This window comes from Anguilla anguilla, chromosome 4, assembly GCF_013347855.1.
Source record: "Anguilla anguilla isolate fAngAng1 chromosome 4, fAngAng1.pri, whole genome shotgun sequence".
In the NCBI taxonomy this organism is placed as follows: domain Eukaryota; kingdom Metazoa; phylum Chordata; class Actinopteri; order Anguilliformes; family Anguillidae; genus Anguilla; species Anguilla anguilla.
The window spans coordinates 43,385,192-43,401,827 of NC_049204.1; the positions used below are offsets into that span (position 1 = coordinate 43,385,192).

Sequence of the window (16,636 nt, forward strand, 5' to 3'; positions counted from 1 at the left end):
TCAGTGATTAGTCTCTTCAGGGAATAGTGCTGGTGACATCACTGTGGAATTAAGTGCTTTAGTCTGCCAGATGATCAACCAGTAAACATCCCCTGCTGGTTTGTTTCTGGTTACTGTTCTTGCCTTTCCCCTTTATGCCTTTGCATGGCACGGTGGTGCAGTGGTGAGCACTGTTGATTCAGAAGTTCTGGGAGGTTTCAGGTTTGAGTCCCGGCCAGCCCAGGCTCACCAGTTTCATCCCACAGTCCAAAGAAATGTAGCTTAGGGACTACAGATGTCAGGTTGTCATCATAAATGAGAATTTGTTCTTAACTGAATAAAGTATTCCCCACAGTTTGTCTATGCTCTACTGCATTGTACTGAGCTGTGCTAATCTGAGCTGAATCATTCAGTTTGACTGGGAAGAGCTGGTTTGTTTCACCATTATTGTGCCCCAGAATGATGTCATAACAATGTTGCAATAACATCTGCTGTTAAAGCTGTCAGCTGTGAGTTTTGTATAGATTTTGAACCCATTTTGAATACATGGAACCCGTCTGACCATCAGTCATGATACATAGTTGATTTGGTTTCTCTTCACATAAGGCTGAATGTGCCAGCACATTCAATATTTCAACCATTTTAGATTTATTGAAAAACACAAAAAATAAATGTTCAATTGACATATGGTTTCCTGCATCACAAAATTATACCAGTCTCATAACATTATACAAGAAGTTGCTAAATCAAAAGATAGCTGAATGGTGACCAAAATAGATGTGTTCTTTCGAATGACTAACTAAATACAACTTTAACTAAAGGGGTTTAAAAGTGATCTCAATTTCAGACACTAGGGGGTTCTGACTTTTATGAGGAGGGGAAATCATCAAGATCATCAAGAGGTGGATGGGAGATTAACAAGAGAGAAAGAGACAGGGACAGAAGTAAAAGAGGGATAGAGCAGGAAGGAGGTTGGTTTTTGCTGCAAAATACAAAATTAACATAATTCTTTATTAGGATAAAAATGTGATGATCTCATTTGTCTTACACACTGCAAAACACACACACTCACATGTACACTCTACATACTCAAACACTCATTCTTGCACATTTAAAAATGCATGCAACCATACACATGCACGCAAATGTGCAAGAATGAGGGAAGTGCGCATAAGTGGGTTCTCAGGAAAGGCAATGCAGGCGAGGGTTAAGTGCCACAGACACAAAGCTGCATTACGCATCAGTAAAGCAACCTGTTCCTTTCCTTAGCTTCCCTGAGTCTGTGTGCATTTGTGTGAGTGTGTATATGTGTGGCAGTGGGAGGAGGGAGAGCGGGGTGGAGTTACTCGCTGCTGTGCTCTCTGTCTGCACTTTGAGAAAGACACCTGCGCTGGAAGGACAGAGAGAGAGAGAAAAAGAGAGACAGACAGAGAAGAGATACCAACACAGAAAGAGACACCGATGCCATCACCCCTTTCTTTGAAGGTGAAAAAGAAAAAAACTGTGTGAGACAGAAAGGCAAATCCTCTGTCTTTCCCTGAGGGAGACCTCAAGTGAGCCAAAGGAGAGGGTGGTGGCCATGGAGCAGCCAGCCTCTGGCCCACGTCGCCGTAGCGATGGCTCGGTGAGAGAATGTCTATTCTTCCCGGTGCTGGAACGAAACGAGCAGGAACGGCTGGAGGCCTTGATGAAGAGATCCATGGAGCGCAGCCTGCAGCTGGATCACCAACCAAAACGGTGGACATGGGGGGGCCCCACCCTATCTGCTGGCCAGGAAGGTGAGTCAGAGGACTGGGGATACTAGAGAGGGAATGCTGGAGAGGGAGGAAGAAGAAAGAATGAAGAAAGATGAAATGGGGTGGGGAGGCTGCAATGCAGGGAAACTCTCAGATTAAAAAAATTGAATTTTCAGAGGCATAAATTAACAGGCCCCTTTTTGGCAGTGAAATGAGTAGCACGGTTCGGGTGGCTCTATTCTGGACAGCAGTAGCAGCATATGGGCTGCTCCCTTTGTGACAACCGTATAATAGCAGGACAATAGCAGGACACTCCTTTTGTGGCAGCATCTTTGGAGCTATTTCGACAGGTCCCTATTTATCAGCGTTGTTGGAATCAGGATTAGGGCATGTCCTTTTTTGGCAGCAAGTAGGGTTATTTTGAGATATTGTCTCAGCAGTCTCTGCAGAGTCTATTTTATATGTATCGACTATAATATTCCAGACCCTCAAGGTTACCACTGTCTCTCCTCTTGGGAAATGAAAACCCCTCCATGCTGTCTGTTATACCAGCTGCCTAATGGTTATCTAATAAACAACCAAATGGAACAGATATATGTACAGAGAGAGAGAGAGAGAGAGATAGAAAGAAAGGGAGAGAGAGACACCTCCCTGACACTGCTGCATTCAGTTGGAGATCAATTATTTACACCTCTGAGACCAGGGTGGAACCCTAGCAATGACAGGGAGGAGACAGCGGCCTGACTTTACATGAGTGGAACTTGTTTATTCTGTGTTCATTTCCAGTTTGATGTGGCTGCTGGAAACAACCTTATTATACAAATTTGATTACTTGTTCAACTGATTTTAGCAAAACCCTCTTCTTGAATTTTAGGGTTCATATACCAGAGTGCTTTTCACAACTGGGTACTGGTCATTATCATTATCAGTCATCAAAAGCAACTATACAAAATTTAATATTTCTAATGTTACTATTTTAAAACTGTTAATAAAATAAAATGTGTTAATACAACAGAATTTTGTCATTTTAATTTAATTCAAATACATTTTTAAAAATAACACAAAATTAATGCAATTATCAATAATGCTAATTGTTAAGTAAATGTAAAATCATTTTATTACTCAAACTATTACCTAGAGTAAAATATAATATATGTATATTTACAAAAAGCAGTACAGTTTGTCGACAACTACTGCTAAATTCAGGTAGACAGGAATTAATTTAAGATAGATGTGTAAAATTCATGCAGGACTACATCGGTGAACTCAGTTTTATTTGTATACAAATTTATATTGCATTGATTAAAAAAAAACATTGTCACAAAGCAAGTTTATTTTATTTAGAGGGCCATTGGTGACAATTCAGCAAAACTTATGATGTGGCAAAATTAGATCACATAAACCCTAGCCACTAATGGATATCAAAATAAATTTTATTTAGAGAGATTGCAATGACACTAGATTCTAGATTTTTAAAGCAGTAAAAATTGTTTTCATGTGTGGTGCATTCTGAAAATGCTGCTGTCTACCATAGTATTCAGTTCAGTTTTGAGTTGAGAGGCATCTGCATTAAATCACAAATCCTGCACATACTGTAACACTAATATTTAGTTGGGACACAGCTGGATAAATTTTGTAGATTTTATCTACTTACGTATATAAAAAAAAAAAAAAATAAAAAAAAAAACATATGTAGAAATAGGCTACATAGCATCCAAATAAAACTGAAATGTTAACCCCTTTGCGCACATGCCAAATCTGGTCAATCCTTGCCCATTTAGGGAGTACACTATTTCTAAGCTTTTTCTATTTCTAAAGGGCTTAAATGAAGAAAAACATTTGTACCATTTACAATACTATCTACGATTAGTTTATATTCATAATTTAGGAAGAAATAAAGTGCCACAAATGCAACTGTCCAGGCGAAAAATCAAAAATGAATTTGCTCTTTTTTTAGTTTGAAATCAAATACTGAGAGATTGCGAATATACAGCTGGTTAAACTATACATGTCCTCAATCAAAAGCTCCTTGACCACAAGTGTGTCAAATCTAAGGGTGTTTATGCAGAACTACTAAAGATCTATGAATCAAAAAGTAAGCAGTGTACCCAGTGTCTTCAAATCTATCCAAAATGTCTAAATTATGCACTGCTGTTAATCACAACAAGATCATGTATTTCACTACAAATCAACTCTTTTGACTCAACAGACTTATTGTTGCATTATTTTCAAGTGGGAATTACAAGCTTCACATCAGTATAGTGGCTTAAACTGTTTAGAGGTCCTGAAACATATCCAAAATCTCTTCAAAAATGAATAAAATGCTTTTTGTTCATTATACAGCATATACATGTGCCCCTGATGAAGGTTTAAGGTGAAACATTGATGTCAAATTAAAAAAATAATGTGAAAACATTATCACACTATGTGGTACAGTACCTAAATGTGTATTCATTAACTTGTATGTTTTTCTGTACTCTACAGTATGTGATGTTTTCTTGTATGGGGATGGGATGACATTAAAACAATATTCAACTGTCCACCACGTTTTGGAAATGTTCCAGTTGAGGTCACATCTGGTGCATTAAACACAAACTACTTATCAAAGCAATGAATGCTTATGTTACAATGTGAAATATCCTCATTATAAAATACCACTAACCTATTTAAACTCATTAAATTAAAAAAACAACGCATATAACCAAAATATTTTCAGCAGTAAAATTTACATTTGGATGATGAAATCTTATCTATGTTCAGTAGATAAAGACAGAGACAGAATAAATGCTGTTCCCCAGTTCTAATTTAGCCCAGAAAACAGTATCAGCTAGTTCCAACTTCCAGTCGAGGTCATATCCGGTACGTACATTAAACACAAACCACAAGCAAACCAACAAACGTTTACGTTATGAAATAGCTTAATTCTGAAATACCACTAACCTATTTAAAGACACTCAATTTCAAAAATCGTTTATAACCTAAATATTTTCAGCAGTAGCACTTACATTTGGACGATGAAATCTTATCTGTGTTCAGTAGATAGAGACAGAGACAGAATGAATCCTGTCGCTCCCCAGTTCAAAATTAACCCAGAAAACGGTATATCACCGAGCTCTATCAGCAAACATATGCCTTAGCCATGCTCAGAATTTCTCAAAAATAATAGTATTTTCCAAGAAAGTCATCATTACAATCTTGCCAGGTGCAGTGTCTTTTACTGCTACCACAGACTGAATGCGTAATGCAGCTATAATGAGACAAAGATTTTGGTTACGCTGAGCTATAAAACGCTATTCCAAAAGTATTACATCGTTAGAAAGCTTATTATGTCACGTATTGGATCGATTAAATGTCGATCAAGCCAGATTGTTCTACAAAGGACGACAACACTGAAAACAACGTGTGGTATTACGCACAGCTATTTTGGTAGGTACCCAGGTGTCACAAATGAGAGTATATTTCACAAACGGATTGTCCAAGACAATATATGACCACTCCGTCTCGAAAGGGACATCTCTATGCGTATAACCAATGATAAGGTTGTATATTTATTCCATATATAGTCGCAGATATTGACAGTAGAATGACATGCTATAATTTTGGAAAAATCCATCTTGTTTATTTCAATGTTCAGTGAGCAGCATTTTTATATGGAATGCCATTTAAGTCAATATTAAATAAATAAATAAATAAATATGCCTATGAAATAAATAAATATGGCTATTTCTAGTCTTCAATATGGGCCAAAATAGTATCCGCTGATAAACCATTTTGATCAATTTGATCTGCTAAGGATAGCATGGTATCTCGGAACCCACCGATGTCTTCCGCACAACAGCTTGCATTGATTCAGTGCTGTTCTGGTGCTGTTGCTTTGGTCTGAATCTGTGAGGTAACCACGCCCCATTTGACTTTATTCATATAATGAATATGAAACACGATATTAAACCCGGTCAACATTTAATGAACACAACTGTCTGTCAAATATAGGTGACACGCGCGTCTCAAACAGCCGATTGTGGGGACGTGGCGCGGCGACAGGCGGCCGTCACCGCGTATAGTGTGGCTTCACCGTGAGGCGCGCGGTTCTCAGCAAAAATAGACAGCGAAAAGAGCTGTTGATAGTCATATTAACATCATACCAGCAACATTACATAACTGACACCTTTCACTATAGTTTCGATGTCTAGGCTATATCTGAATATGTCACAGACATGAAAAAAATATAAGTATTATTTTTTTTAAATCATTTTAGAATTTTTTTATTTATTTATTTTTTAAAATTTTATTTATTTATTTTTTACAACTGAGCACACGCTTCTTAACCTTTTTCTGTCTAAACTAAATACAAATTTATAATGAAATGAAATCCAACATTCTATTATCGATGGCCATTATCAAAGATCTATCTGCCATATGCGAAGCATAGAGGTACCACATGTAACAACAGTCTGTTTAGCGTGTGTGTGCTTGCGCGCCTGTGTGTGTGAGTGAATGCGTGCCGTGCGAGCATGTTTGTGATCATGCTGTGTAATTTATCCTCTCTTGTCATGCACAAAACGTGTTACTAAATCATGCAGCTATAACTACTGTATTTCGCAAATACACTCAGAATAATAAAATGACACAACACATGAAAACAGATGGAAGTTATACAATCCTAAAATCAGGCATTTCAGAGTGGCACAGCTTATCTAATCTTATTTAAAGTTACACTTGTTTTTTGCCTTAAAATATTATAAAATTTATTTTGACTGCACTAAGTAATGTCTAAATGATATTGAATCACGTTCTCATAATGTCTGTAGGTTGCTTTCAATGCAATGTCTCCATCACCATTCAATTTTAGCCTAATCTTTTTGTGCTCCTGGTCAGAACAGTGCACTTTCAAACTTGCTTTCATTCTGAAAAACCAGAAGTTTATAAAATGTAAACAAAGACAAAAAACAACATTGGTCTACTTTTTAATATAAGTTGTATTCATAGTGAGCCAAACAGGTAAAACTTCTTCCAAGTCACTATGCATGTCAGGAAATTTTATACTATGCTGCTGTTTTGGTCCGGTTAATGGTGAACATGCAAATAATTAATTTTGTTCATCTGCTGGTTGCAGTGCAATGCCAAGAAAAGAGAGATTAAGGAAAAATAAAGAGAGGGAGCTACAGCAGGCAGCCCTGGGTAGCAGCTCCCTCCATTCATGGATAAGGCCAGCTAGCAGTAGAGAGGGTGACAGTACCAGAAAAGATGCTTCTGATTTATCATCACCTGATAAAGAGCCAACTACAGGTGATATAGAAATTTCAGAAGCTGCAGCAGAATCTCCAGGAGCAGCCATAGAAATGAACTATTCTGAGGATGTAATGGAGACAGGAGGAGCCACTGTAGTGCAGGAGGAGGCCACAGAAGGGTACCAGCAAGAACAACCTGCTGTCAATGAAGGAGAGGAGGCCGTTGCAAAGCTAGCTGCTCTGTAGTATCCAACAGATCCTGCCCATGCTGAGAAGTTTGGCATCAAGTACAGTGAGAGCTATATTGCTATGTGCTGCAATGTGGGCCCTGCCAACCCGATATGGTATACCCGAAAAAATACAGAGACGGTCCTTCCAGAAGATGTGGTACTCTGAAAATCCATGGTTAGAGTACTCACCTATAAATGATGGCATGCATTGTTTTAGCTGTTGACTTTTCCTCAGTAAGGAAAAGTATAAGAGTAGAACAGCATGGAAGATGGCAGGCATAAATAAATGTAAACATGCCATCTAAAAGATCAAGGAACACTCTAGCACCGAGCCCATATTATGAACATACTGTGTGATTATGAACGCGGTGTCATGTGGCAATATCTGGATGTAAATAGTGGGGATGGTGCGTGGGGGGTGGAGGGTGCCCTTTTTTTTCAATTGAGGCCCTGCCCTCCAAAATGTCTGTGCACGGCCCTGTCCGGTGCCACATATTTTAATGAAAAGAAGCAGTTCTTTTTCACTGCAAACAAAACAAAAGGTCTTAGCTGACCACATATGCATACACTTGCTTTCCGCTTGCTTCGCTTGCTAGTATTTCAGTAAAGCTTGCTACCAAGCATGTGACAATACTGTTATGTATCGCACTCTTTTTCTCTAACAGAAGTTGTTCATGTCATTAAAAGTAATTAAGCCCTGTTTTTACAATGCACAAACAAGCATTCTAACATGGTTTGTTAAGAACCCACTGTATCATAGCTAACTAACCATGTGAACAACAATATAACCAGCCACTAGTACACACGCTAGTTATATTTCTTACAAGTTTAACCAACATTATGGTACAACATTCTCATGTATAAGCATGTAAAGGCAACAAGAATTCATACTCATACTAAAACTATTGAAAATTTGTGCTTCATATGGTCTTACCTGCAAATTAAACATAAAAGCATTTAGCTGACCACATATGCAGACACTCGCTCTCATCTCACTTAGCTTGTTGCTAATATTCTAGCAAAGCTTGCTACCAAGCAAGACGTCCTGTGCCTCCGAATGTCACAGTGACCGGCGGCCACTGCCATCTACTGGCATCCGCTGGTGTCGCACTAGCTAACAGAGAGACAAAAAGATTCTTGCAGTAATATGTTATCTGATTAAAAACATGTTTTCAACATACAAAAATGCCAAATTAGTAACACATTTAAACCACTATCTATAAGCTATTACTTCAAATCTACGCCTGCCATTAAAAGTACTGATATAGAAGCGTATAGAAGCAGACAGTGCATTACTGGGGCAAACATAAGTGACATTTGTAAACATTTGTAAGATTCTATATGTATGTAATAGGCCTCAAAATTTGTACTTTATATCTGTATTTATGTCCCCCCCTCCCCCTCCCCTTATGTAGTGAGAATAATTGTATGTGTATTGGTATAAATGTGTGTTTATAAATGTGAATCCTGCTAGGGAAATGTCCTCATGGGGATAACGCAGTATTGCATATATGTGTGTGTGTGTATGTATGTACAGTACATATTGTACAATCAGTATCTATTTGAAAGTGCAAATATACAAGGACTCATACATTTTGTAAAATGAACTTGACAACAAATTATAAACATTTCCTTTCTGGAGGAATATCCTTTCTGTAGGTATTGGCCATTCACTCACATAAATTCCATGCATGAGGCAATTTTCGTTATTAGAGACTTTGATGTGACACAAAGTTTGAATGAGAACATTGTGTTCACATGGTAAGATTAAGAAACACAGGGCCAAATTACTTGAAATAATTTAGGAAACCTTGGGCAGCATTGCTGTGGAATACAGCTTGTTTAATGTGTGTCAACTAAGATTACCAATATTGTTTCATGTAACTTGGCACAATTTTGACTTTTAATGGCAGGCGTAGATTTGAAGTAATGACTTAGATAGTGGTTTGTATGCATTAGTAACTTGGCATTTTTGTACGTTGAAAAGTGTTTTTGATCAGATATATCTTTTTGTACTGTGTTTTTTATGAGTTATAATAGTAACAGTAGTAGTGATAACAGGAATTCATATATAAATGTAGACTTCGAGAGACATGCATACACATACATGCATGGTAACAGAAATTGTGGATGAAAGAAACATAGGCATGGATTCAAGAATTTTCTCTTGACCATGAATGACAAAGAAACAAAAGTGTGCTGTATGTCAGGGGTGGCCAGTACGTTGATCATAGAGGCCATGATGGTAGATCGGCGTGTTTTGTTAAAGAATGTGAAATTCTTGCCGTTTTCCTCCCATTCCCTACGGCTTCTGCCAGACAGACAGGTACGTTTGGTGTGAATGCAAACTGGGATTTTGTCCAGATATGAAATTGGCGTAATGAATTAACTTTTAATCCAATACAGGTTTCCATACAATTTGGCTTACATTGTGCATGATAGTAACAAACGTTGCCAGTGCAATTGGTGCAAGGAAATAATGTTGGTGAAACGATGTGGTGTAGTTCAGGTTTTGCTTTCAATATCCGATGGACAATGGGGTTTTAAATGTGATTTTCGTAGTGAAGAAATGATGGTGGTCTAACGAACGTACTTTTATGCCAATACTGCTAGCCTACAATTGTAGGTACTTGTAAATGACCGCTAACTCATGCTGGTATAATTTCAAAGATCCCAAACTACCTCACCTCCATTGCTATTTGACAGGTTTACTTTAATGTTCTATAATATGAGAGAATTGAGTTTAGAGTGGTTTATAATAACAAATGAATATTTTCACTTGTTTACACGTTTCCTTTTGCAAGCTGTTGTTTTCATTCTATTTGAGAAAGTTGTGTATTATCAGTTTGAACTTGGGCAACTCAACTCCGTGCAGTTACCTGTCCTTTCCAAAGGGTGGCAGACGTACTTTGTTAGAGTGATTGATAGTCCGTGCAGAGATGAAAGAGGAAACCCTGTTTGAAATGCTAGTTTTACGACATGCCGCATTTTGCGCCATTATCATGGCGAGATCAGAATGGAAAAACATAAGAGAAGGATAAAAGAAATGCCAACTTATCCTGAGTTGGAAACAGGAGAAAACGATTTGTAAATCCTTGGATTAAAGTAATAATCTCGAAGATTTTAATTTCAATAAATGTCTGTTAAGTCACTATCTATCGCTGAATTAGGTAACACAATGGTGATTGAGCCTATTATTATATTAATTTATATTATTATTATAATAATAATTTATGATTAAAGAACTGGGTGTCTGTGGCGACATTCCCGGGAAAAAATCACAAGCGGCGCATAGTTAGTGACGCATTTTCCATCACCCATCAGTGGCTGGTCCGCCAGAGAGGGTAGACGGAGCTAACGCAACAGGTTTGCTCTTCAACTCATCTGTGTGTGAGTGGCTTACTGTTTTTTCCGGTGTCTGCTACCGTTAAAGGTGGGGGGGGTTATGGAACCCTAATAAGTTTTTGTGTAACATGAGAGGTCATATTATTTGTTGATGTAGATTTCGTATTACATTTGATGACAATGTAACGTTACATAGCTATTTGGACAGCTAACGCTAGCTACCGGACCATGTCAATAAAGGCAACATTAGTTTAGACAACGTTGCGCACAGTATCCATCTCTCATATCAGGTAACGTTGCGTTAGCTAGCTAGCTAATGTAATTAACACAATCTAATGTCAGCTAACAATTAGAAAAAACGCTAGCTAACGCTACCAACCGGTACCGACCTCGCAAACCGTCTATCAAATGCAATGCTACCTTGTTGCAACGTTGCAATGTAGCTAACTAAAGGCCAGTTCAGATCAATGATTCGCAACGAGACTGGATGCAACCAGCAAAATTCCAAGACGTCTGATTGTAAACGTTCTAAAACTGCACTTAGCCATTTGACAAGGTGGGTCTTTTGGGACCCTAGGCAACAGCTTCAGACGCTCTGCAACTAACCAGTTCACACCGCTGCAATTTTCTCTGCAACATTCTAAAACCGTTTCGTCTCGTTGCGAATCATTGATCTGAACTGGCCTTAACGTTATCGTTATTTACATTGCCATCAAGTTCATCAATATATTGATCGGAATAAAGCCGGGGTATAGGTGGAGCAGAGCGGGTCTGATTTATGTGGAAAGATGTCAAGCCGGAGAAAACTAAATAAAAGAATACGGCAGTATGGATTAGCGTTGTTATTATTTTATTACGCTTCCTCATATGTTCCTTCAGCCTTGATGCCCTATTTTGATGAAATCGCCTTTGTTTTTGTTTTATTCTTCTTGTTCTGATTGCTAATTTAACACCCAGCTCAGCTTTATTCTCGAACAGTTTAGCTAGCAAACCCAGAATCAACAAGGCAGTTGTTTCAAAAATATTACACAACAATCATTCACGAAAAAGACTTATTGTGCACGAGATACATAATTGCACAAAACACAGCGAATCCTGCGAATTCTTCTCTGCAGTGTAAAGATGTTCATACCGAGCAAAAGGTGGATAAAGAAAGTTTGTGGAAATTGATCATCACTAATTCTACCCCAGGTCTGCTACAGCATTTTAACCCGGCTCGGCAGTGTAAAGACAGCTCAAGTTAGCCTAATGTTAGACAATGAATGAGTATGTACATAATGTTGCTTGTATAACAACTGTGTTTTATTCAGTAAATAATAAATGTAATAGTTGGCGTGGCCCAGGTGCCAACTGACTGACGTCACACAGGCGACATTGGTTGGATCCGGTTGGATCTATGGGAAGTGAGGTCCAAAAACACACCTGCAATTACTGCTTCTCGCCATTGGTACCGCCAAAGAGAACGAAAAGGAAATCTTTGAGATTGTAACTTTAACGCCCTTGTTCAGTGGAATGAGGTATGTAAAGTAGCCTAATTGCCATTACTTCAGAAACCGTCTAGGTGTGAGTTGTTGGAAGTGGATGGAAACGTTTCTCTACTTCATTTTTGTTCACATGATCAACATGCAGGCTAGCTAGTATAGTAGAAATGGATTACTTCTCTCTTATTAGCAGCAATGAATGCTAACTTATCGAGTGGCAATGGATTATTTCTTTTGTATGAATTTAAATGTATTTTATGTTTATTTTTTGTTCATAGAAAGTAATTTAAATATTTGATGTATTAAAGTGTAGCCTGTTCATGTCCCAACTGGTAATAATATTGTTTTATAAAGTCAGATGTGTTTCTAATAGCTATGTTTAATTCACTTTCTTTGTCAATCGCCTTATGTAATGAGTTTAATCCTAATGTGTGAAGCTGTAGATAAATATTGATATTATTTTTGTACATCTTTCTATAGTTTTCACGGTGCCTGAGACAGTGATTGATAACGTGATGGAGAAATAAACCGTGAAGCATCAGTTTGAGACTCTCTGCGTCTTGCTTATCCAAGTCAAGAGCTGTTACAGTACTTGATTTTAGAAATAGAAAGTACACTCATGGTAATGGAAAACGTAAGCTAGTAGCTCTGCCCAACACTAAACTACATATAGAAATGTAGTACACACACACAGACACACAAAATGTTGGCTAGTGGTTGTATGCATTATTTTTGAGTAGACTGAAAGAAGAAATAGTATTTTGTGAATAAATGCCATTTTTGGGTTTGCTTAATAAAATTGTAGACATGTTGCACGCGATGAAGTAGCCTATATGTGACGTGTGGAGCGGAATGAGTCCAACCGTTCTCTCTTAATAACATTGCATGCAGCCACTATCCAACTTTTTTTCTTATTTTGTGATTACACTACCACCCCAGAACCCCTGTGACATACCTGCCGTCAGCATCTTGCGGCAGGTTCTATATGACCAGTAACTTTACCTACCAAACTGAAGTGCAATGCTGAATGTAGTGCTCATTAATTTCATGACCATCTGCAGTAGTTATACAGTCAGTCTGTAGTGTCGTAAGCAAGGTATAGTGAAAGTTAACTGTATAAAGTGAGGGTGTATTGTATGTGTATTTCAGAAATATGAATTAGTTTCCCGCAGAGATTATACAGATGCAAAAGTTTTAATGTTTTATTTAGATTTTTACACAGCAAGGCAGTCTAATGAGTGAAAAGAATGGTTTTCATGAGTCCGAGGCAGGTTGAAACGTCTCTTTTCAATCATGCAAAAATGTCACAGGCAGACGCACTACCTGGTGAGCTAACAGAAAAAGAGATATAAGATCACTAAAATGTGGCTGTTTTAAACGAGCACACTGGTATTTATGTACTTTTGCGTGCGCATTCGAAGTATTGATTGGCTGATGTAGCTGAAATGTCCAATGGGGAGACATATTATTTGTGGGCTCGGAGCATTGATGGTGTAATCAGGCAGGAAAAATAATAAGAAGGAGAAGGAGAAAACTCAAAATCTGATAAGTCTGGAGCTTTGTTGTGTGGACATGTGTATCTGTATAGGTATGGGGCATGCTGCCCCACCAAGGTGTAACTAGGCGGGAGGGAATATCTGCCATCCCAATATCTACTGCATCACTTCATACAGTACAGCTGCATATCCACTGTTTCAATTTATATAGTACAGCTGCATATCTACTGCATCACTTCATACAGTGCAACTGCATATATACTGTTTCACTTCATACAGTACAGCTGCATATCCACTGCATTACTTTGTATGGTACAGCTGTATATCCACTGTTTAACGTCATACAGTGCAGCTGCATATCTGCTGTTTCACTTCATACAATACAGCTGCATATCCACTGTTTCACTTCATGCGGTACAGCTGCATATCCACTGCATCACTTCATACAATACAGCTGCATATCCACTGCATCACTTCATACAGTACAGCTGCATATCCACTGCATCACTTCATACAGTACAGCTGAATATCCACTGTTTCACTTCATACAGTGCAGCTGAATATCCACTGTTTCTCTTGATTCAGTACAGCTGCATATCCACGGCATCTCTTTATACAGTAGAGTGTATTATCCTCAGCGGATCAGATGAAAGGGTAGGGCAGTGCCAAACCCCTCCAGGATTTCCCTAACAATTATATAATTTTTTTGCTCTACAGAGACACTCAGATGCAGTATGCACACACCTACACACACACACACACATTTTAACACATACATTCTATGTCATATATGTGATGAGTAGACAGAACTACACCACCCTGTTGGTGTTCTACTGAGCATCATTATGAAACTCTGCCCTCCCCCCAGCAATGAAAAACAATCCTTCATCCCCCAGATAGACAAAACATCATAGTCAGACCCCACCCCCACAACACACACACACAGTTGGTGAACTCCCTGTCTTTGCATTTACATGTTTTTACTCTCCACTCTCCTGCACTGTGCTGTATATGTTTTAATCTGGAAGTTCTCCCGCTTCTCCCTGACCACTTCCTGAATGTAATCTTTTCCATCATTCTGCATCTCTCTGCTGCAGATGATTTTGTGTCACTGGCTGCCAGAGCTCTACCCGAAGCCTTCGACCCTACAATCAGGAAAAGCCTGTCATCCTCCTCCACACCCACAGACTATACTGGAGCAAGAGGCAAGTTACGCCATAATAATTAATTCAAGTGCATATGTGTGTTTGCATGTGTGCATGACGTGGTGTGGGTTATGCAGTTAAATTTTGTGTTTATGATGTAGGTAAGTGTCATGTGATTGAAAATAAGCAGCTGGCTGACACTGCATGTTTCAGAGGAGAATAACGAATTGTCATCACTCTCCCGAGCTGGCAGCAGGAGCTGTATATGACCACGCTTAGTTTGTGAATTGGACATTCCCAATTCAGGCAGGATTGGTGATGCCCAATTGAAAAAAGGAGGCTAACAATAAGTCTGGAGTTGATTCTTAGGTGTGGCATTCGCATTTGTTGCTGTTGTCTCTCAATATGCAGACCAAAGAAATTATATGCTTTTAAAAAAGCAGGTCATTGTGAGTCTGAAAAATAAGAATAAATCAACCAGAGACATAGCTAAAACATTGGATGTCTGTATTTAGAAGCAAGAATGCACTGGTGAGCTCAGTAATAGCAAACTACCTGGAAGACTATGGAAGGCCACTGTAGTGGCTAACAAAAACCACTTTAAAACTGGCAAATCGATCAAGAACACTCCAGGATGTGGACGTAAGATGTGTTAAAGGCTACAATAATGGGAATACTACACCAGCATACCCTCAGAGCTTTCATTGCAAGATGCAAACCACTGTTAAGCCAGATGAACAGAATGGTCAGGTTAGAGTTTGCTAAAACATACATTAAAAAATTATGTGATGTACAACATACTACCTCATCTGTGAAACATGGCGGAAGTAGTGTTATGGCTTGGGCATGTATGGCTGCCACTGGCACTTGTCTTTATGATAATGTGACTGCTGATGGTAACAGCAGGGTTAATTTGGAAGTGTACAGAAAAATCTTATCTGCTCAGAGCCAACCAAATGCCTCAGAAACCATTTGATAGCGCTTCCTTGAAGCATGACGATAACCCCAAACATACCAAGCAACCAAGGAGTCCTCAGGGCCAAAAAATGTAATTTTCTTGACTGGCCAAGTCAATCACCCATCCTGAATCTGATTGAACATATGTTTCACTTGCTGAAGACAAGATTATAGGCAGGAACAAAACAAACAGGAACTGAATATGGCTGTATTACAGGCCTGGTAGCACGTCAGTTCAATTCAATTCAATTTTATTTGTATTGCGCATTTTACAAAGAACTGTCACAAAGGCACCTTATGAAGTAGCAAGGCAAGAGACAGAGCAAAAAGCACCAGGCCTGAACCCCCAAATAGCAAGTACATAAGTTGTAAAACTCCCAGTGGGGAGAAAACCCTCAAACAGTGGTGAGAAAAAACTCCCCAATGGGAAGAAATATCGAGGGGAACCCGGCTATAGAGGGGGAGCCCAACCTCCACTGGCCAGCCTGATGTAAAGTAGCAGACCGCAAATAAAATGAGTTAAGCAGGATATAGCTGAGGTGAAAGATAACAGGAATAATAGAAGATCAAATAGTATGGTTCAGAATAGTGCTGTTTAAAGGAGCCGGATAATGGATCTGGAGCTCCAGACAGTGTCAAGACATGGTCAGGGGAGGAACAGGACTGAAGCAGTCCATGACCATGGAGCGAAGGACAGGAGTGATCGCATGGATTCAGGCTGAGGAAACAGGCTGGAGCGGTCTTTGAACTCAGGGCGAGATAAGGGATGGGAGCCCCATGGAAAGAGAAACAGAGAAGATAAGGTTAAGGCCAGCTTGACATTTGATGCTAATCTATCTAGTGTGTGAACTCTGTAGGGCCAGTGACACTTGAGGCTAAGCTAACTAGCGTGTCTGCTTCATTGATGCCAGCTAGACAGTAGCTCCCTACTGTGCCCAGACATCTGTGTTTAATTTCATAGACTCTGTGATTATACTTGACCATTTAACAGGATTTTGGGCTATATGAATGGCTAACTATAGGACTGACTAAACAGGTA

At 38.9% G+C, this 16,636-nt stretch overlaps 1 protein-coding gene across 4 annotated transcripts in view; it reads left to right on the forward strand.

The window, feature by feature from the left end:
• Nucleotides 1-1,222: 1,222 nt before the first annotated feature.
• The window catches only part of LOC118225887 (MAP7 domain-containing protein 2-like), a 100,919-nt gene continuing 85,505 nt past the window's right edge, over nucleotides 1,223-16,636 (forward strand). Inside the window, exons 1-2 of one of the 4 annotated variants that reach the window (XM_035414959.1) lie at nucleotides 1,223-1,757; nucleotides 14,593-14,700. In XM_035414959.1, coding sequence (XP_035270850.1) covers nucleotides 1,559-1,757; nucleotides 14,593-14,700 — 307 coding nt within the window. In that variant the 5' untranslated portion in view covers nucleotides 1,223-1,558. The remainder of the gene's footprint in view (nucleotides 1,758-14,592; nucleotides 14,701-16,636) is intronic. The other 3 variants (XM_035414960.1, XM_035414958.1, XM_035414957.1) reach the window with 3 other exon arrangements.